General features: G+C 38.9%; 2 protein-coding genes across 3 annotated transcripts; one reads left to right on the forward strand and one right to left on the reverse strand.

Moving 5' to 3' along the window:
* Positions 1 to 979: 979 nt before the first annotated feature.
* Positions 980 to 7,609, forward strand: cd40 (CD40 molecule, TNF receptor superfamily member 5). 2 transcript variants are annotated; one of them, XM_085258692.1, is made up of 9 exons: positions 980 to 1,135; positions 1,656 to 1,737; positions 2,839 to 2,958; positions 3,082 to 3,228; positions 3,327 to 3,420; positions 4,757 to 4,815; positions 5,251 to 5,340; positions 5,435 to 5,460; positions 6,471 to 7,609. In XM_085258692.1, the coding sequence occupies exons 1-9, from the start codon at positions 1,088 to 1,090 to the stop codon at positions 6,729 to 6,731; spliced, it is 927 nt and encodes a 308-aa protein (XP_085114818.1). In that variant the 5' UTR covers positions 980 to 1,087; the 3' UTR covers positions 6,732 to 7,609. The 2 variants fall into 2 exon arrangements, with proteins under 2 accessions (XP_085114818.1, XP_085114820.1); XM_085258694.1 differs by having other exon boundaries at positions 5,438 to 5,460.
* A 1,296-nt stretch (positions 7,610 to 8,905) lies between these two features.
* On the reverse strand, positions 8,906 to 10,331 carry irx7 (iroquois homeobox 7). The gene is made up of 2 exons (XM_085259598.1): positions 10,091 to 10,331; positions 8,906 to 9,905 (listed from the first exon to the last, which is right to left on the reverse strand). Exons 1-2 carry the CDS (start codon positions 10,310 to 10,312, stop codon positions 9,156 to 9,158), a joined length of 972 nt encoding a protein of 323 aa, XP_085115724.1. The 5' UTR covers positions 10,313 to 10,331; the 3' UTR covers positions 8,906 to 9,155.
* Between the last annotated feature and the right edge of the window lie 4,197 nt (positions 10,332 to 14,528).

Below are 14,528 nucleotides of genomic sequence, written 5' to 3' on the forward strand. Positions count from 1 at the left end.
TAATAGAACAGTACTTTCTGCCTAATGAGCCTCAAGAATAAGAAACAGTACTTCTAACAGTTAGGCTGTAAAAAAGAAATCAAAAACTGGAAATAAAGTTGCAGCCACTTTGTTGTAATTTAAAAGGGAAATTTGTTACAGTCTATATATGATATATAGACAGGCAAAGGTAAAGACCCTACAGAGAAACCCCCAACAATTAGATGATCCCTTTTAACAGGAAAAACATCATTTTAACAGGGAAAAAAAATCCCCCCAAAACAAAACCAAATCTGGCTCAAGCAGGGACTGCCATGTGCTGCAACGGGTGAAGGGAAAGACAGAGAGAACAGATGCAAAGTGTGGGAGAGAGAAGACAAAATTCAAAGCAGTATTGGTATATAAATACATAACTGGAGAAGAAATGCTCAGAAGTCACATGGCAATCTGAGTCTAAAGCAGCATCACCAAAAATCCAAATATCATAAAATGCACTGCTGTTCTTGGTGGGGATTAGCACACAGCTGTGAACAATGTTTAAATGCCAGAAGTAGCAAGCTTTTAAAATAATAAAGATTGCTACAAACCTCTACATGCAAAGATGGGTGACTTTCCAATACACTGTGCTTTTTAATTTCTTTCCGTTATTTCTAAGGGGTTTGGTGAGGCGTGATCTTCAAATGGGTGCTATGATTTCACTGGGTCGGACCTACTTTTACTTTCAGAACTGCCTTAGTTCGTCCTCAGACATACTTAATACTACTACTGGAGTAAAGCAGCAGAGTAGCTCTTCTTACTCCATCAGAAAAAGACCCACTCTTTATTTGTGCAAACAATGTGCCAGTCAAGCGTGCTTCCTGTTGTGTGAAACAACGCTTTGTCGCAGAGGAATTCTATTTAAAGAGGATTTAGTACTACTTCTGGGTATTTTAGAAAATAGCTGAAGAGGAGTACAAGCTTCACGTGCTTTTACAGGAAACGGTCAAGGAAAAGCACCGCGCGTAGCTCCTCCCACACCGTATAAACAGAACACGTCGCCTAAATAAGTTCACAGACAGACTGTGAACACTTACAGAGGTGTGCGCTGTTGTACTCGACGCTATTCAAAATGGATTTTAAGTTTATAGCGCTGCTTATACTGATCGGGTCTTTCATGGTGAGTAAACCGATTAATGCTATGTTTTTGTTTTTACAGGGATCGGTTTTGACCTGCGACAACTTAAAGTAGCACGATTTCAGATTATTTCTTCTTAACGTGTTATTATACGCTATAATGTGTGCTAATTATCGTATCCATCTGTTACTTTACTGTGTTATATTATTGTCAAAATCCTGCTTTTCCCCTGTAAAGTCAAAACCTAATGCTACAGTTACGTTTCATGAGGTGCTTTCACTTTCGATTTCCCGGCAGTGGAGGGTTTGGACAAAGACGTGACCTTGTGTGAATCCCGATTTGCGAATATTTGTTAGTAACGTTACGAACAGCGGTGCACCTGGCTGCGTGCATTTAAAGCAGTTAACAGTTGGCTGAATCTTTGGGGCTTTCCACCACGCCCCTCGCAGTCTACCCTGAGGAAGTGAATCTAACATTATCAACATAGAGAAACTCAACCGATACTCGAGATCACACAAGGGCTAACTACCTCTTATTTAAATGTAATGCTTTTCTTTTGCAGGGAATGACTGTTGCTCAGGCCAGCTGTGACCCAGAAACACAGTATGAAAAGGACGGTCAGTGCTGTCTCATGTGTAAGCCAGGTACGAAAACACTTTTCCTATGAAGGAAATTAAAATAAAACATCTGCTTTCTTGTTATTTATAACATATTGTCACCAAATTGAACTTGACAGATACATAAACAACAAATACAAGATTAAGAGCCATATCGAAGGCATAACTGCACTAATAGCATCCAATCTTTCTTTTTTCAAGTAATAAACATTTAAAGTAGCATGTATAAGAAAAAACCTAGCAGCAGGAAGCATGTGGTCGACAACTGTCTTTTTCAGACAGCATGATCACTGTTACTAAAGCTTTGATTTTGCTTTCATTTTGGCTGCTTTTACACAAGCATTTCAGCTCTGAAAATGTTCCTCAGGACCTGTGTGTCAAAAGGCTAACATGCACATCAAACATTTCAAAAGATATACATATTATAGCCAAATGTGCATTTCCAACAAGCTAGTTGTTGCCTTTAGTCATGCCTCACTCATGGTCTGTACTAGCAGCACCCTCACCTAAAACAAACTGAATATTTGCACCAAGTGAGAATTCATCTTTCCTGTCTTGTGCTATGTGTCCGTATAAAAAGAAGGCGAAACTGAAACAGTTGATTTCTTACACTGGAGGCAGACATTTTGACAAAAGACCCTTTCATTCATTTTTTGAGGAGAATTACTTTAGGTTGAGATTTCCAAACGACAGTAATTACTCTTCTTTAATTTATTATCAGTGTGAGTGTCTTCCAGCTTTATGGACTTTTGGTGGAACACAAAAGACATTTTAAGATGACAGCAGAGACACTGAGAAGTTGCGATCCTGCTATTTTAACATCTCAGAATAGAGTAGCTTATAGAAAAAACAACCTAGTAATTGCTACTGGGAAAAGGGGCCCTCGTAATCCCAAAGACAATGTGAAGCATGGAAACAAACCAAATATAACGTGTTGATTAAAAGGTGTTAGGGTTTGTTAGAACCAGATAAGCCAACCATCACCTAGTTGACTTGACTTTGTCATATTTCCCTAAAAGGTCCATTGATTACCTAAACTCAGAAATCCCAATTTACTAATTACTCAGGATAAATAAAATACTTGCAAATAATATACTTGATTCTAACTCTGCATATCTTGTTTTGCAGGGACTAGCATGTCTACAGAAGATTGTAAGAATCCTCAATGTCAACCTTGTCTGGATAATCACTACCAGGATAAATACACAACGAAAAACAAGTGTCTGCAGCAGCCTTACTGTGATAGAAGTAAGAAATTGTGACAAATTACCTCAAACTGTTCCGATATAGTGTGTCTGTGTATACTGGGACAGAGAGAGGCTTCTCTTTAATGTTGCTCGCCTTACAGCGTAAACCTTTTTTGTCATTTAGATAAAAACTTTGAGGCTCAAGTCCCAAAAAGCAAGACAGAGCGATCCATCTGCAAGTGTAAAGTGGGATTCCACTGCTCCAGTGAAGAATGTATTACCTGTGTGGAACACACAGTCTGTCAACCAGGATATAGAGCTAAAGTCATAGGTACCAACATCCTCGTGACTGAACATTTGTTTAATTCGTTTTAAGTTTTTTATTATGCGAATGAGTCTCATTTTTTGAAAATGATTTTTGATATTCAGGCAACAACTCACAGGACACTGAGTGTGAAAAATGTCCAGACGGGACATTTAACAATAATGCGTCGTGGTATGCTCAGTGCCACAAATGGACAGAGTAAGTACACATTTACATTAACATGTGAACTTAGAGATGATCTTTATTAAAAAAAACTTGAAAAAGGGCCTTTGTTCACCTTCTGAATTTAGTTATGTGTTTCAAGAATATTTTTCCTTCTTCCTGTGACTATGCCAACAAATAGTCCCGCAGAATATCCACCATAGGTCAAGGTCAAGTTTATTTATATAGCACATTTCCAAACAGTCAATGCTGCACAAAGTGCTTAACAATGTAGAATACCACTAAAACAAATAAAATGCAAATCAATAACGATGCAGTAAAATATAGAAAAAACAAATAAGTAGATGAGATAAGTCAATAAAAACAACTAAGGCTGTTAAAACCAAAATGTTTAGGTCAAAGTGTGTTAAAAGCCAGACCATGAAAAATGTGTCTTTAGTAACGATTGTGTTTGTGCTGATCTAATATTAAGAGTCAGACTATTCCACAGAGAAGGCTGTCGCCACGAGACTGAGTCTGTGGAATAGTTACGGTTAGTTTCGACCTGGATCTCACGGTTCTTTCTGGAGCATAAATAGGAGCTCAGACAGAAAAGAAGGGGCTCAGCCGTTAAGTGACTTCAAAAAAAAAGTAAGAGTTTAAATTGGATCCTGTATGGAACAGGGAACCAGGCTAAATCTGGGGTTATATGCTCCTTCCGCAAAGTTACTGTACTAACAACAATTTATACACCTTAATTTTTTATCATGAATTTAAAAAGCTGATGTGAGCTGTTTGGCCACAAAATCTGGAATTTTGTACAGGAATTTCTTCTCAAAAACAGGGATCAGGTGGTTGTTTCAGTTCTTCTGAAGAGCCGTGCCATAGATTATATTTTTCCTGACAATGATAGAAAATGCTGCTTGTAATTGACACCCGGAGACCATTGTTTATTCACTATTGATGTAGGAAGACCTTGTAGAGCTGTGTTTGTCTAAATCTGTCAACATGAAAAAATAAAGCGAATCTGAGGCATTGTATTGACTTGCTTCTTAAGTTTGTGTAACTTTAGCAGTGATATATTAAAGGTGTGAGTCTGACTGAAAAGGAGATTCTGTAAATGAAGAAAAGGGTGTTTCTAGCTGATGGGATTTTTTTACTGTGTTTCATGACACAACCAGTTGGTTAAACCAAAATATGACCTCTGGCGTACTTACCTTTCATTGGGCGCAAATACAGTAACTTACATAAGCTTTAATCTTTGTGTAGGGGCAACAAATCAAATGAAAATAGTGGTATTCAAAGTGGAAATACAAACCAATAACGAATTATTGAAAAACAAATGCAACACTGAGGCAGGAATTCTGCTCTAATACTGTGAAATTCATTGCAGATGTGAAAAGGGATATCAAGTTGAAGAAAAGGGAACGCACACCACCGACAACACATGTGGTAAGTTGTATGTAGGAAGATGAATTGCAAAGGTTTCTCACCTTTCTCGCTGCTGCCGTGTGCAGCTGTGTGGTTGGATGCGGTGCATTGTTCAAAACGAAACTATGTCAACTGTGAGAAGGTTTGTCTCATAAATCTTAGTTGGTCTGTGGTTTTCAGTGTGGCTTTGTCAGCTTTCACTTACTATGTATCGACGTGTAGACTCCACAGTCTCCTAATTTACTGCTAATGTTAGAATTACAACTGAATTAATGATTTATTTTCAGTTTTCCACAACGCTTCTGAATTTATGCTTCCTCTGTTTAATGTGACTACGTGTTTGACATGAAAGTCTCTTTTGTTTTACATTTTGTCTGCACAAATACCCATGTTCTAGACAGTATCAGAGAACTCGATGTATGTTTAACTGTGTTTTTATTTCTTTTTCTCTTCCAGCAGGGACACAGCGGGGTCACATAATCGTCATCTCTATTTTATCTGCAGTTTTTATGGTCACTGTTGTAATCCTGGTTTTAGTATATCGAGGTAAGCTGTGCTCTAAAGCTCTAAACAAATAAATAATAATAATCTTCCTATGTACTTATATTCTGTGTTTCTTCTTTTTTATGAATCGGTAAAGCAGAATGCATAAAACAAAGGACAAAGGTAAATATGACTTTTTAAAATGTATTTATTTGTTGTTTCATAGACGCTTTTTAATGACAGTAAAAAGATACCCATATATATATATATATATATACACACACATGTAAATTTTGTGTTGTTCGATACATATGCGTACTGAACCGAAAGCGCTGTATCGAACAGTTCAATATTGTGTGTGTGTGTGTGTGTGTGTTTGTATATATTTGAAATTATGGAATTTAGAATCAATTAGTGTCTTTTCACCAGGTAATCAATTTCTAAAACTATTTCAGATATGTTACTTTAGCACTCCAGTGTACATCTGTAAACTAAAGATGATATCTTAGATTCTGAAAGATTAGCTTAGTTTAGCATAAGGCCTAGAAACAGCTAGGCTTTATGCTAAGCTAAGCAACAGCTAATGAATCCAGTCATAAGAGGTGCACCTACAAGGATCTGTTAAAAATTTAATAATTTCATACATTAAAGAATTAAACTATAAATATTTGTTTGGTTTTTTTTTTTTAGGCTTTTCACAATGTAAGACTGCTTGTTGCTAATCTTTAATGCTGACCAGAAAAATATAACAGCAATCAACACGTTTTTTTTTTTGTTTTTTTTATGTACACACGTGAAAGCGATATGTGGATTTTAACTTTGAGCAAGAAAGAAATGAAACAGTTGCACAAAATGAAAGCCTGTTCTTTTAAATGAGTGCTGAGGTTTGTCCTCAAGTTTAATCAGCTTGGGTCATTTTGTGCGGTCCCTTTTAATAGGTTTGCAGTGGATTTATATACACATCCTGCTGATTGTGTGACATGTCTGTATTTCTGATGTACCTTAAATCCTGTTTCACACCTTTAGACACTGTTTCAGAGAAATGCACTGCATAATTCAACACAGGAACTATAGCATAAAGTTGTACATGCTTTGCTGTGAGAGGAAAAAATGTGCAAAGCACCAGAACTGTTGACTTGATCAAAATGATTTTATCGTTATTATAATGTTTGTTATTTCTTTAACTCTGACAGAAGTATTATGAACCACAGATGTGTGAAGAAGACATAACAGCCCATAAAGAAACAACGTATAATAATCAAATGACACCAGAGGAAAATGAGGATGAACTGAGCCATGAGCTCTCCTCAGAAGGATTCACAGATAAAGGGAACCAGGTGATGCAAGAGAGAGGCAAAGAAGAAATCGTGTCTCGTCAGGAGTCTCAGCTGGAGTCTCAGTTTGAGTCTCAAGAAGATAGTCAGTCAATGGATCAATTTTACAAGCAAGTTTAAAAAACGACACAGATTGTCCAAAGTGCTGCACAAAGTTAAAAAATAATTACCTGATCTGAATAAGAATCAATGAATTAGTCTCCTTACTAATTCATTTTGAATGTTTACATGAAGTTACAATCATTTCATTTGCACTAAATTGTAAAAACCTAAACACACACACACACTATATATACGTGGTGTAGACGTTATCATCCGGCAAACAAAACATCCCTGGTTTGTTTCCAGCTAGGAAGGACATGCGATTTAAAACTCCACCAAATGAAGCGCCCAGTGCGACCCCTAGTGGCAAGTGAACAGCCGAAAGTAGCTAGCTATAAGTCTAAATGTTAACAATAAAATGTAAAGTAAGATGTATTATAAAGTGTAAAGAGAGTGTGTGATTTACCTGCATTAGTTTTGAGGTTGGTTGCAATTTTTAAGTTATGAATTGTTTATTTTTTGTTTTGTTTTTGTTTGTGTGTGTGCGTGCGTGCGTGTGTGTGTGTGTGGGGGGGGGGTCCAAGACGGTATTGACAGGTGTCCTGCTCCTATGGACATGTCACATGGACCACTAGCTACTGTTACCGTGTGCATTTTGTTTGTTTGTTTTTTAATTTGAAAACATGCAACATGTGGAAATAACAATCCGTGGGGTTGTTTATGTAAGCACAATCCCACTCCCATCAAGATCAAAACAACAGCGAAGACCACCCCACAGTGGACACCACCATGCTGAGCATGCTTACATCCTACAGTTAGCTTGTATATGATGTTGTGATCTCATTTGTTCTGTACAGATGCTTTGTTAGTATTTGCATGTACTAAAATTGTGCCGTTTAGCATGAAAATGGCATATTGTTCACCGTTTCTGCATTAAAATTTGTGACATTTAATAAGATGAGTTTGTTCATTGTTTCCTGCTCTTGGTTACCATAGCCTCCCACAATTCCCATAATGCTTTTGTGGGATCCGGAAGTATAATGTTCAGCGGGCTATACCATGCCATTTTGACAACTGGGTAGTATTACGTGTAGCCAAATTAGTTCTTAGTTGTTACTGTTTGTTGCTGAACCGTGGGCTTTCATGGTCTATGTACTTATGGTGACGATGCTGATAAAAATATTAAAACGTGATGTCTTCAACCGAGTTCCGGAGATGAAAGGAGCGTCTTGTTTCCGTTTCCTGCATTGGTTTATGGACGTGGTAGCCTACGTTCTCCTTTGAAAGTGTAAGTCACAATTAATTTAAAAATGTTTGTGCTGTGCCTTTGCAATTAGTCCTAACATGAATTGCGTTTTATCGCTGACAGTTTAAAGAGCCTTAATTGCCTCTTACCTGTGTCTGAGTACATTTGTCCTTTTCACCTCTGCTCTCTTCTCAGTGATGACTTTATGTTAAAACCCTGCAGGTTAGTAGACTAAACTGTGCTGTAATTGCTCTTGATTTCCACAGAGAGGCGCCAGATGATTACTCTACTTTGAAAATTCAGTTTTTAAGTTCAAACGGTAACTTTTTAGTGCGACACTAGAAATATGAGGCAAAAAACTTTTGTAAATATCCAAAGCAGACATACATTTATCGGTATCGAATATTTTAAGGTTCATGACATGATATCAATTTTATTTCGTGTCGCTTGTGTGAGAAATCTGGGAGTCAGGTTGGAGCTAATCTGGCCTCTGTGCGTTACTGTTTATAGGGATTTGCATAGAGAGTTGAAGCCAGAAGACAAGGCATTTCGGACCAGTTCCTCCCAGGAGCTTTTTTCATTATGTGTGGATTAATGGAGGTAGGTCCCTTTTGAATGTACATGGAAACTGGTGTGATTGATACTAAGAACCTCTAGAAGACCCTAAGCCCCGCTGCTGTTAAGTTTTAGGAAATGGAAGTGCCATATTTAGGAAGGGGATAGTTTGTTTGTTTTCTTTTAAAAAAAATCAAGTTTAATTGAATTAACTTGCAATATTCTATCAAAAAACTTATAGAGAAAGACACAATAGACGTGTTTTTGATGTGTAAATTTTCCCTGAATCTCTTTGAATTCTTAGTCTAATGTCATAGTCTCTAAGTGATAGATTAATGTGGTCCTGTTATCAGACTGTTAATGTGGGCTGTCATCAGTGTGATCGGAAAAGCTCAAAGCTGTATGCAAAGTATATCAAGAAGTAGGGATACAGACCAGTAAAACTGCAGAATTTCGCCATAAGTCGAAGTTTATTTAAGCAAAAAAAATATTTCTTCATGATTAGACAAAGGAAACATAATTTACAGTTTGTTGGTGGAAAAATACATCTACATTATTTACAGTAACACAAACATGTTCATTCTTTGGTTTCACGACACATTTTCGTTTCAATGCAAACTTCAGGAAATCCCTGAGGTCTGAAAGTTTAAAGTGCAAAAGCTGTGGGAAAGTGTCCTTTTTATTCGTGCACAAACACCGGCTTAGACGAGTTCGCGAGTCGTATAGCAGGAGGGAACGAGCAGTCCGTTTCTTGAAGCCCAGTCTTCCCACAGTTTTCCGGCAGGGTGGTAAAAACTGTCGACAGGTTTCTTCACAGTCTCTGAGGTGGCGGTCTCTGCCAAAGACCAGATTTTGGGTTTTGGACTGGCGATGTTTTCTTTACTTTCCAAAACTGATGGCGTGCGGTCAGAGTCACGCTTTTCTGTCTTCTTGACAAGTCCGAGCTCTTTGTCTTCCTGACGCGGTATCTCCAAACGCGCATCCAAAGGTCCCGCGCTATCCAACGCGCTCTCGACCTGCTCGTCTGTATCTGTGCGCTCTGCTTGAGGCTCTGCCTCGTCATGCTCATCCAAATGACACTTCTGCTCGTCTTCATCGCTCTCCCCTTCTTGCTCCTCATCCTCCTCATCAGATTTGCCCTTTGACGCCCAGCTGACCCTGTTTTCCTTCTTGAGGCGCCTCCTTGCGTTGGCGAACCAGGTAGAGACCTGCGTGAGGCTCATTTTAGTGATGATGGCGAGCATGATTTTTTCCCCCTTTGTGGGATACGGATTCTTCAGGTGTTCGTTCAGCCAGGCCTTGAGCGCACCGGTACTCTCTCGGGTGGCCACCTTGGCCACCCTACTGGGATCATCGGCTGCTCCCGGACGGTATGGAGGGTAGAAAGCCCCGCTGCGAGCCAAGAGAGCGTGATGGTAGGGAGAGGCTGCTTTCAAGTCAAACCCGCTGCTCTGAAAAGTAGAATAAAAGAACGGTAAGAACTAAAGAAGAGATTCGACACTTTTAACTCAGTGTCGCAAGCATCACACCCAGAATTTGTTTGACTTTACGCATCACAAAGATGCAATTTAAAACAAATCCGTTTTAGTTACTCGAGATCAGAGTGAGAGTGTTAATCTCTAAATTATCAACTCACCATGTGTGCAATGTGCCTGTGGTGTGGATAGGGTATAAAGTTATATCCCTGTAGTCCTGAGTATGGTATGGGAATCCCAGCTGCCATCGCAGCCAGATGCTGAGCCTGCTGCTGCTGCTGTACACCCGGTGGACAGCCCAGCACCGGGATCTGATATCCAGTCGGCATAGTGATGTTCCTCTCCAAGAAGAAGTTGCCAAATCCAGTTTGCGATGCGGGCATCTTTTCTGCGTCCAAGCTGTTGAGGTCTGAGTTTGATGCAACCTCCTAGGTCTGTTTATATAGGCTACACCCAGCTGCCAGCGGAGGAGGGCGAGAGGGGAGGGGAGGGGAGGGGGGGAGACGGGGGTATCCCACTGACAGCCCATTGACTGACAGCTACGTTCAAAAGACCTACAGCTTTCACTGGCAACAAATCCCATCAAAGAAGCCCTCCGCTGTTCCTTTTAGCGTTTTCGAGGAGAGGCTAAATGTGTGCTGCTTATCGCAACGCTGTGATTTCTGGAGAGAACCTACGTTTCAATTCAAATGCGACCCTTTGGAGAGGTGACTAAAGACGCTCGTCTCTACATGACAAGCAAAGATCTGTTATTTATACTTTATTTTACATCAAAGTGTCCAGCAAAGTTTATTTTTGTTCATTCGTCGATGTGACTCGTCATTTTTATTTATATTTTACAGCCTCCAAAAAGGCAAAACTAAAAATAATAATAAAACTAAAAACTAAATAAAATAAAAATATTGTCTGTTTAAGTTGTAATGCTTACCCTCTCAATCCGTAGTTTGCATTATTTTAGTTTTTCTTCCATGTGATATATTTTTATGACAAGTTTAACACTTGTCATGTCTGGCACTAATCAACCGAGAGGGGTTTTTTTTTTTTTGTTTTTACCTGAATTCAGTTAACAGTTAACAGCATCCTGCCAGTCTCTTATTGCCGCTTCGGACACTTCACCGCCTTCGGATCTGTCGTTTTGTGAATTGAATTAACCATCTCACCAGCAATAAATTACGCTAATAAGCCAAAAGGAGACGTTTACGCACGAGTAAAAGTGTCACTACGAGAGATTTCTTGAAGGTCTTTCACAAAATAATTAAAAATGAATGAAGAAAACATAAAATATAGTTGTCCGTTAACCTCTCAAGCCCCGGAGCAACGTCTTTTTATTTGTTAATTTACTGACTGAACCATAAGACACTGCCCTTCATGTCGGATGGCATTGTTTTGAGCGCAGGGCAACGTTTCAATGGCTCTAATTAAACGAGGCTAAGTGAAACAGGTGTTGACTAATGTATATGATAATTATAAGATAACAGATGCTTGTGTGTGTGTGTGTGTGTGTGTGTGTGTGTGTGTGTGTGTGTGTGTGTGTGTGTGTGTGTGTGTGTGTGTGTGTGTGTGTGTAAGGGGGTTGTTAGAGATAAGAGGTGAAGATTACACCTCTTATTCTGCTGTCCTCCTTCATGCCCTTCAAAAGAGTCGAAGTAAAGCTGAGTGTTTGTGTTCAAAGGAGCGCAGCTCTGTTATCTGGCATAAATTTGACTATCTTATTAACAGCATTAGAGGTGTAGTGTTGGTTGTGATAGCAGGAGTGCTTGTATTAAGTGGTAAAAGAAGTGTTGAAACAAGCAGAGCTGACACTTTAGAAAAGATTAAATTCAGTCTTCTCATTTTAAATTGACGACCTTTAATTTTCACCTGCAAGTTGCTATTTTTGTTGTTGTTCTTTGGTTTTCATTTGGCTTCTTGGGTTGTTTTTTTGTTAGTTTTTTTTTTACAGTACTTTCAGTCAGCTTTGATTTAGCTATTTTTGTTTTAATTTGTTTTTTATGATGCATTTCTGTAGCAGCACAATGTTCTTCTAAATCTGAATAACCTCTAGCAATTATCTCACTTTTTGCACTGTCTAGTATTTATTTCCTTTATCTTTCACATTAATCTAGGCTACATATGCAAACATGCTGCATATTTTTACAGATTAAAGAGAAATTTAAAACTTTTTACTCCACTGCACTTATTTGAAAGCTTTCTGTATTTATTCTTGCAGTGTAAAAGACCTACTTGTTTCATCACAGTTGGAAGTTTACAATAAAAACAGAAGATGGACAAAAGCGAATAGCAACGGCATTTCTCTGAGTGTAAATACTATTGTGTATGCTAAATACAGTGTAAGAGATCTTATGAGGGTTTCTGCTGCTGAGTATGCTGATACTACGAGCCAGAAAAAAATAAGTGCATTGCAACTTTTGGTAGTTCTCAAGCAATAAGTAAGAGAAAAGTGATGCAGGAAAGAAGTTAGTTATTATTAATTTAAAAAACAAAACCTTAATTAAAATGTTTCTGTTCTTTCTCTCTTACTTTTATTATTTTTGGTAAACTCTGTATTATCTTAGAGGTATTTGTAAGATTTTGCTAAACAGGGTAAGTATGTAAACAGAGGTCCAGATGTAAAGAGAGTGGGAACTCTTGGGGGTAGCATTAGAGGGGGAAAAAAAAACGTAGGAAAGGTGGGGGAGGGAGGGGAATTTATTTGGGTGCGGTCCACATAGCCTAAAGCAAATTTGTACAAGAGTAACAATGGGTTGACTAGGGAGCAAGGAGAAGAAGGCTTATGTCTTCAGTAGTCTACATCTCACAACACAAACAGCTCAGGGCAGCAGCCTTTGTCCCTCCTGAAGAACGTCTTTTCATTCTCTTCCTCTTTTGGCAACTCTGCCACAATACAGGTGTTGGTCCTGCTCTGACAGGTTTGGCTTGCACTGTTTGCTGTTAGGATGTCAGTGATTTACAGGAGAGAAAAGTGACCAAATGGAAGACGATTGTCCTCAGTACCCTGAGAGATAATGCAAGATAGCAGAGAGGATGAACCCATCTTCATCTGTGATAACATCTGAGCCCGTGCTCTGTGCTGAAACAATGCTCTATATCCTCCTGCTATTAACAAATCCTCTGCATATTTCATATTATAGCTCACTAAACACGATGTGAAGTTTAATAAGACCCCTTTATTTTCTTATTTTGGGAGCGTAAAATGCTGAATAACAGTGCAAGTGGTCTAATGATCAGGTCAAGACAATAGGTGTAGGTGTGACCTCAATTACAGGCCATCCCATACCCTCAAGCTGACAAAGGGACTAAACATGCAAGTAGAATAGCTCATATGTGGGTGCGAAGAAGACAACAAAAGCCTAAATAAAAGCTTTAGCAGCTTTAACACCTTTTGCTTGTTAGTTTATTTTTGCTGCACTCGATACGGAAAAAGGAGAAAGTTTACAGAGATTTGTAGAACCAGAAGATGGCAGTTTTGTTTCAAGTTTACCGTGTAAGATATTGAAAGGTATTTGTATAAAAGAGGCAAAATGAAACGACAAAGTTTGCGATTTCTTTTGTATAATTTCACACACGAAAAAAATCCCAGCAAATCCAAGGGTGGATTAAAAAAAAATCTCCGACGGTCAATTGGCAATAATTATTTAATGCTTCCCAGGCAGAACTCCTTAATGGGATTTTCCTGGGGCACCAACACAAATGGAGAGATGTAAGTAAAATGTGAATGTTATCAAGCTCTCCCACCTCTTTGCTATCTGACCCCCTCTTCCCAGACCCCCTTACATTCTTTGTCCTTTGTCATTGCTCTTATCAGGACCACTCTATCATTCTTTCAAAATGGTAGTGGCGCTGAAACCGCTTGCAAATGTAAGTATGTCTTTGTTTAGGGCCGGGCAGTGGCCCGCCTCCCAGCTCCCTCCTGGGTGTTGTCTGATTGACGGCTCTCCACTGGGTGAGTGACAGGCGGCGTTGGTTAGACAGTGACGGCCAGTGTGACAGCTGGCGCTGCTGCTGGTATCTCCATGCATCGGGCCCCGGTAGGTGGGTGCTGGACCCCCAGGATCCCTCAGCTAGAGGCCTGGCCAGTTTGCCGTGAGCTCAGTCAGATCAGTTCCCCGGTGTGCTTGTTGTTGCAGATCAGCTTGTTAGCTGGCTGCAGACTTTTTCTTCACCACAGCTGAAAATTTCTTCCACACATGTGCAACAGAAAAAAAACAGGACGGTGACATCAAAGTTAGATGAAGGGTGAGAAGATGAGAAATTTACAAACATGCATATTGTTAAAAACAGTCCCTATTTTGCATTTTTATAAGCAGAATAAACAACTGATAAATGGATTCTGACACAATGTAACGGTTAACAAAAAGAGCATTTATTTAGCGGCTTTACTGTATCATGTTAAAATACTTGAGTAAGCACTTTTCTCTGGGTGTGTATCTTAAAGTAGTTTATATACTGATTATGAATGCTAAATACTGGGATTTAAAGTACAATCTTGTCTTTTTACCTTTGTAATTACTAATATTTGTTATCTCACATCATCCTCCAGTTTCCCTGTAGATATGTAGAGTTAAACAATAAGGATGACATCTCAAAGTTATATTATAG

This window comes from Mchenga conophoros, linkage group LG20, assembly GCF_057382185.1.
Source record: "Mchenga conophoros isolate Kocher_MC1m ecotype Shallow Benthic linkage group LG20, M_conophoros_male_GT1.1, whole genome shotgun sequence".
NCBI lineage: Eukaryota > Metazoa > Chordata > Actinopteri > Cichliformes > Cichlidae > Mchenga > Mchenga conophoros.

Coding starts and splice junctions, on each gene's coding strand:
- irx7 (XM_085259598.1), bottom strand. CDS start 10,312: ATGCCCGCATCGCAAACTGGATTTGGCAACTTCTTCTTGGAGAGGAAC. Junction 9,906..10,090: donor ACAGGCACATTGCACACATG/GTGAGTTGATAA, acceptor TCTACTTTTCAG/AGCAGCGGGTTTGACTTGAA.
- cd40 (XM_085258692.1), top strand. CDS start 1,088: ATGGATTTTAAGTTTATAGCGCTGCTTATACTGATCGGGTCTTTCATG. Junction 3,421..4,756: donor CAGTGCCACAAATGGACAGA/GTAAGTACACAT, acceptor AATTCATTGCAG/ATGTGAAAAGGGATATCAAG. Junction 5,461..6,470: donor GCATAAAACAAAGGACAAAG/GTAAATATGACT, acceptor TAACTCTGACAG/AAGTATTATGAACCACAGAT.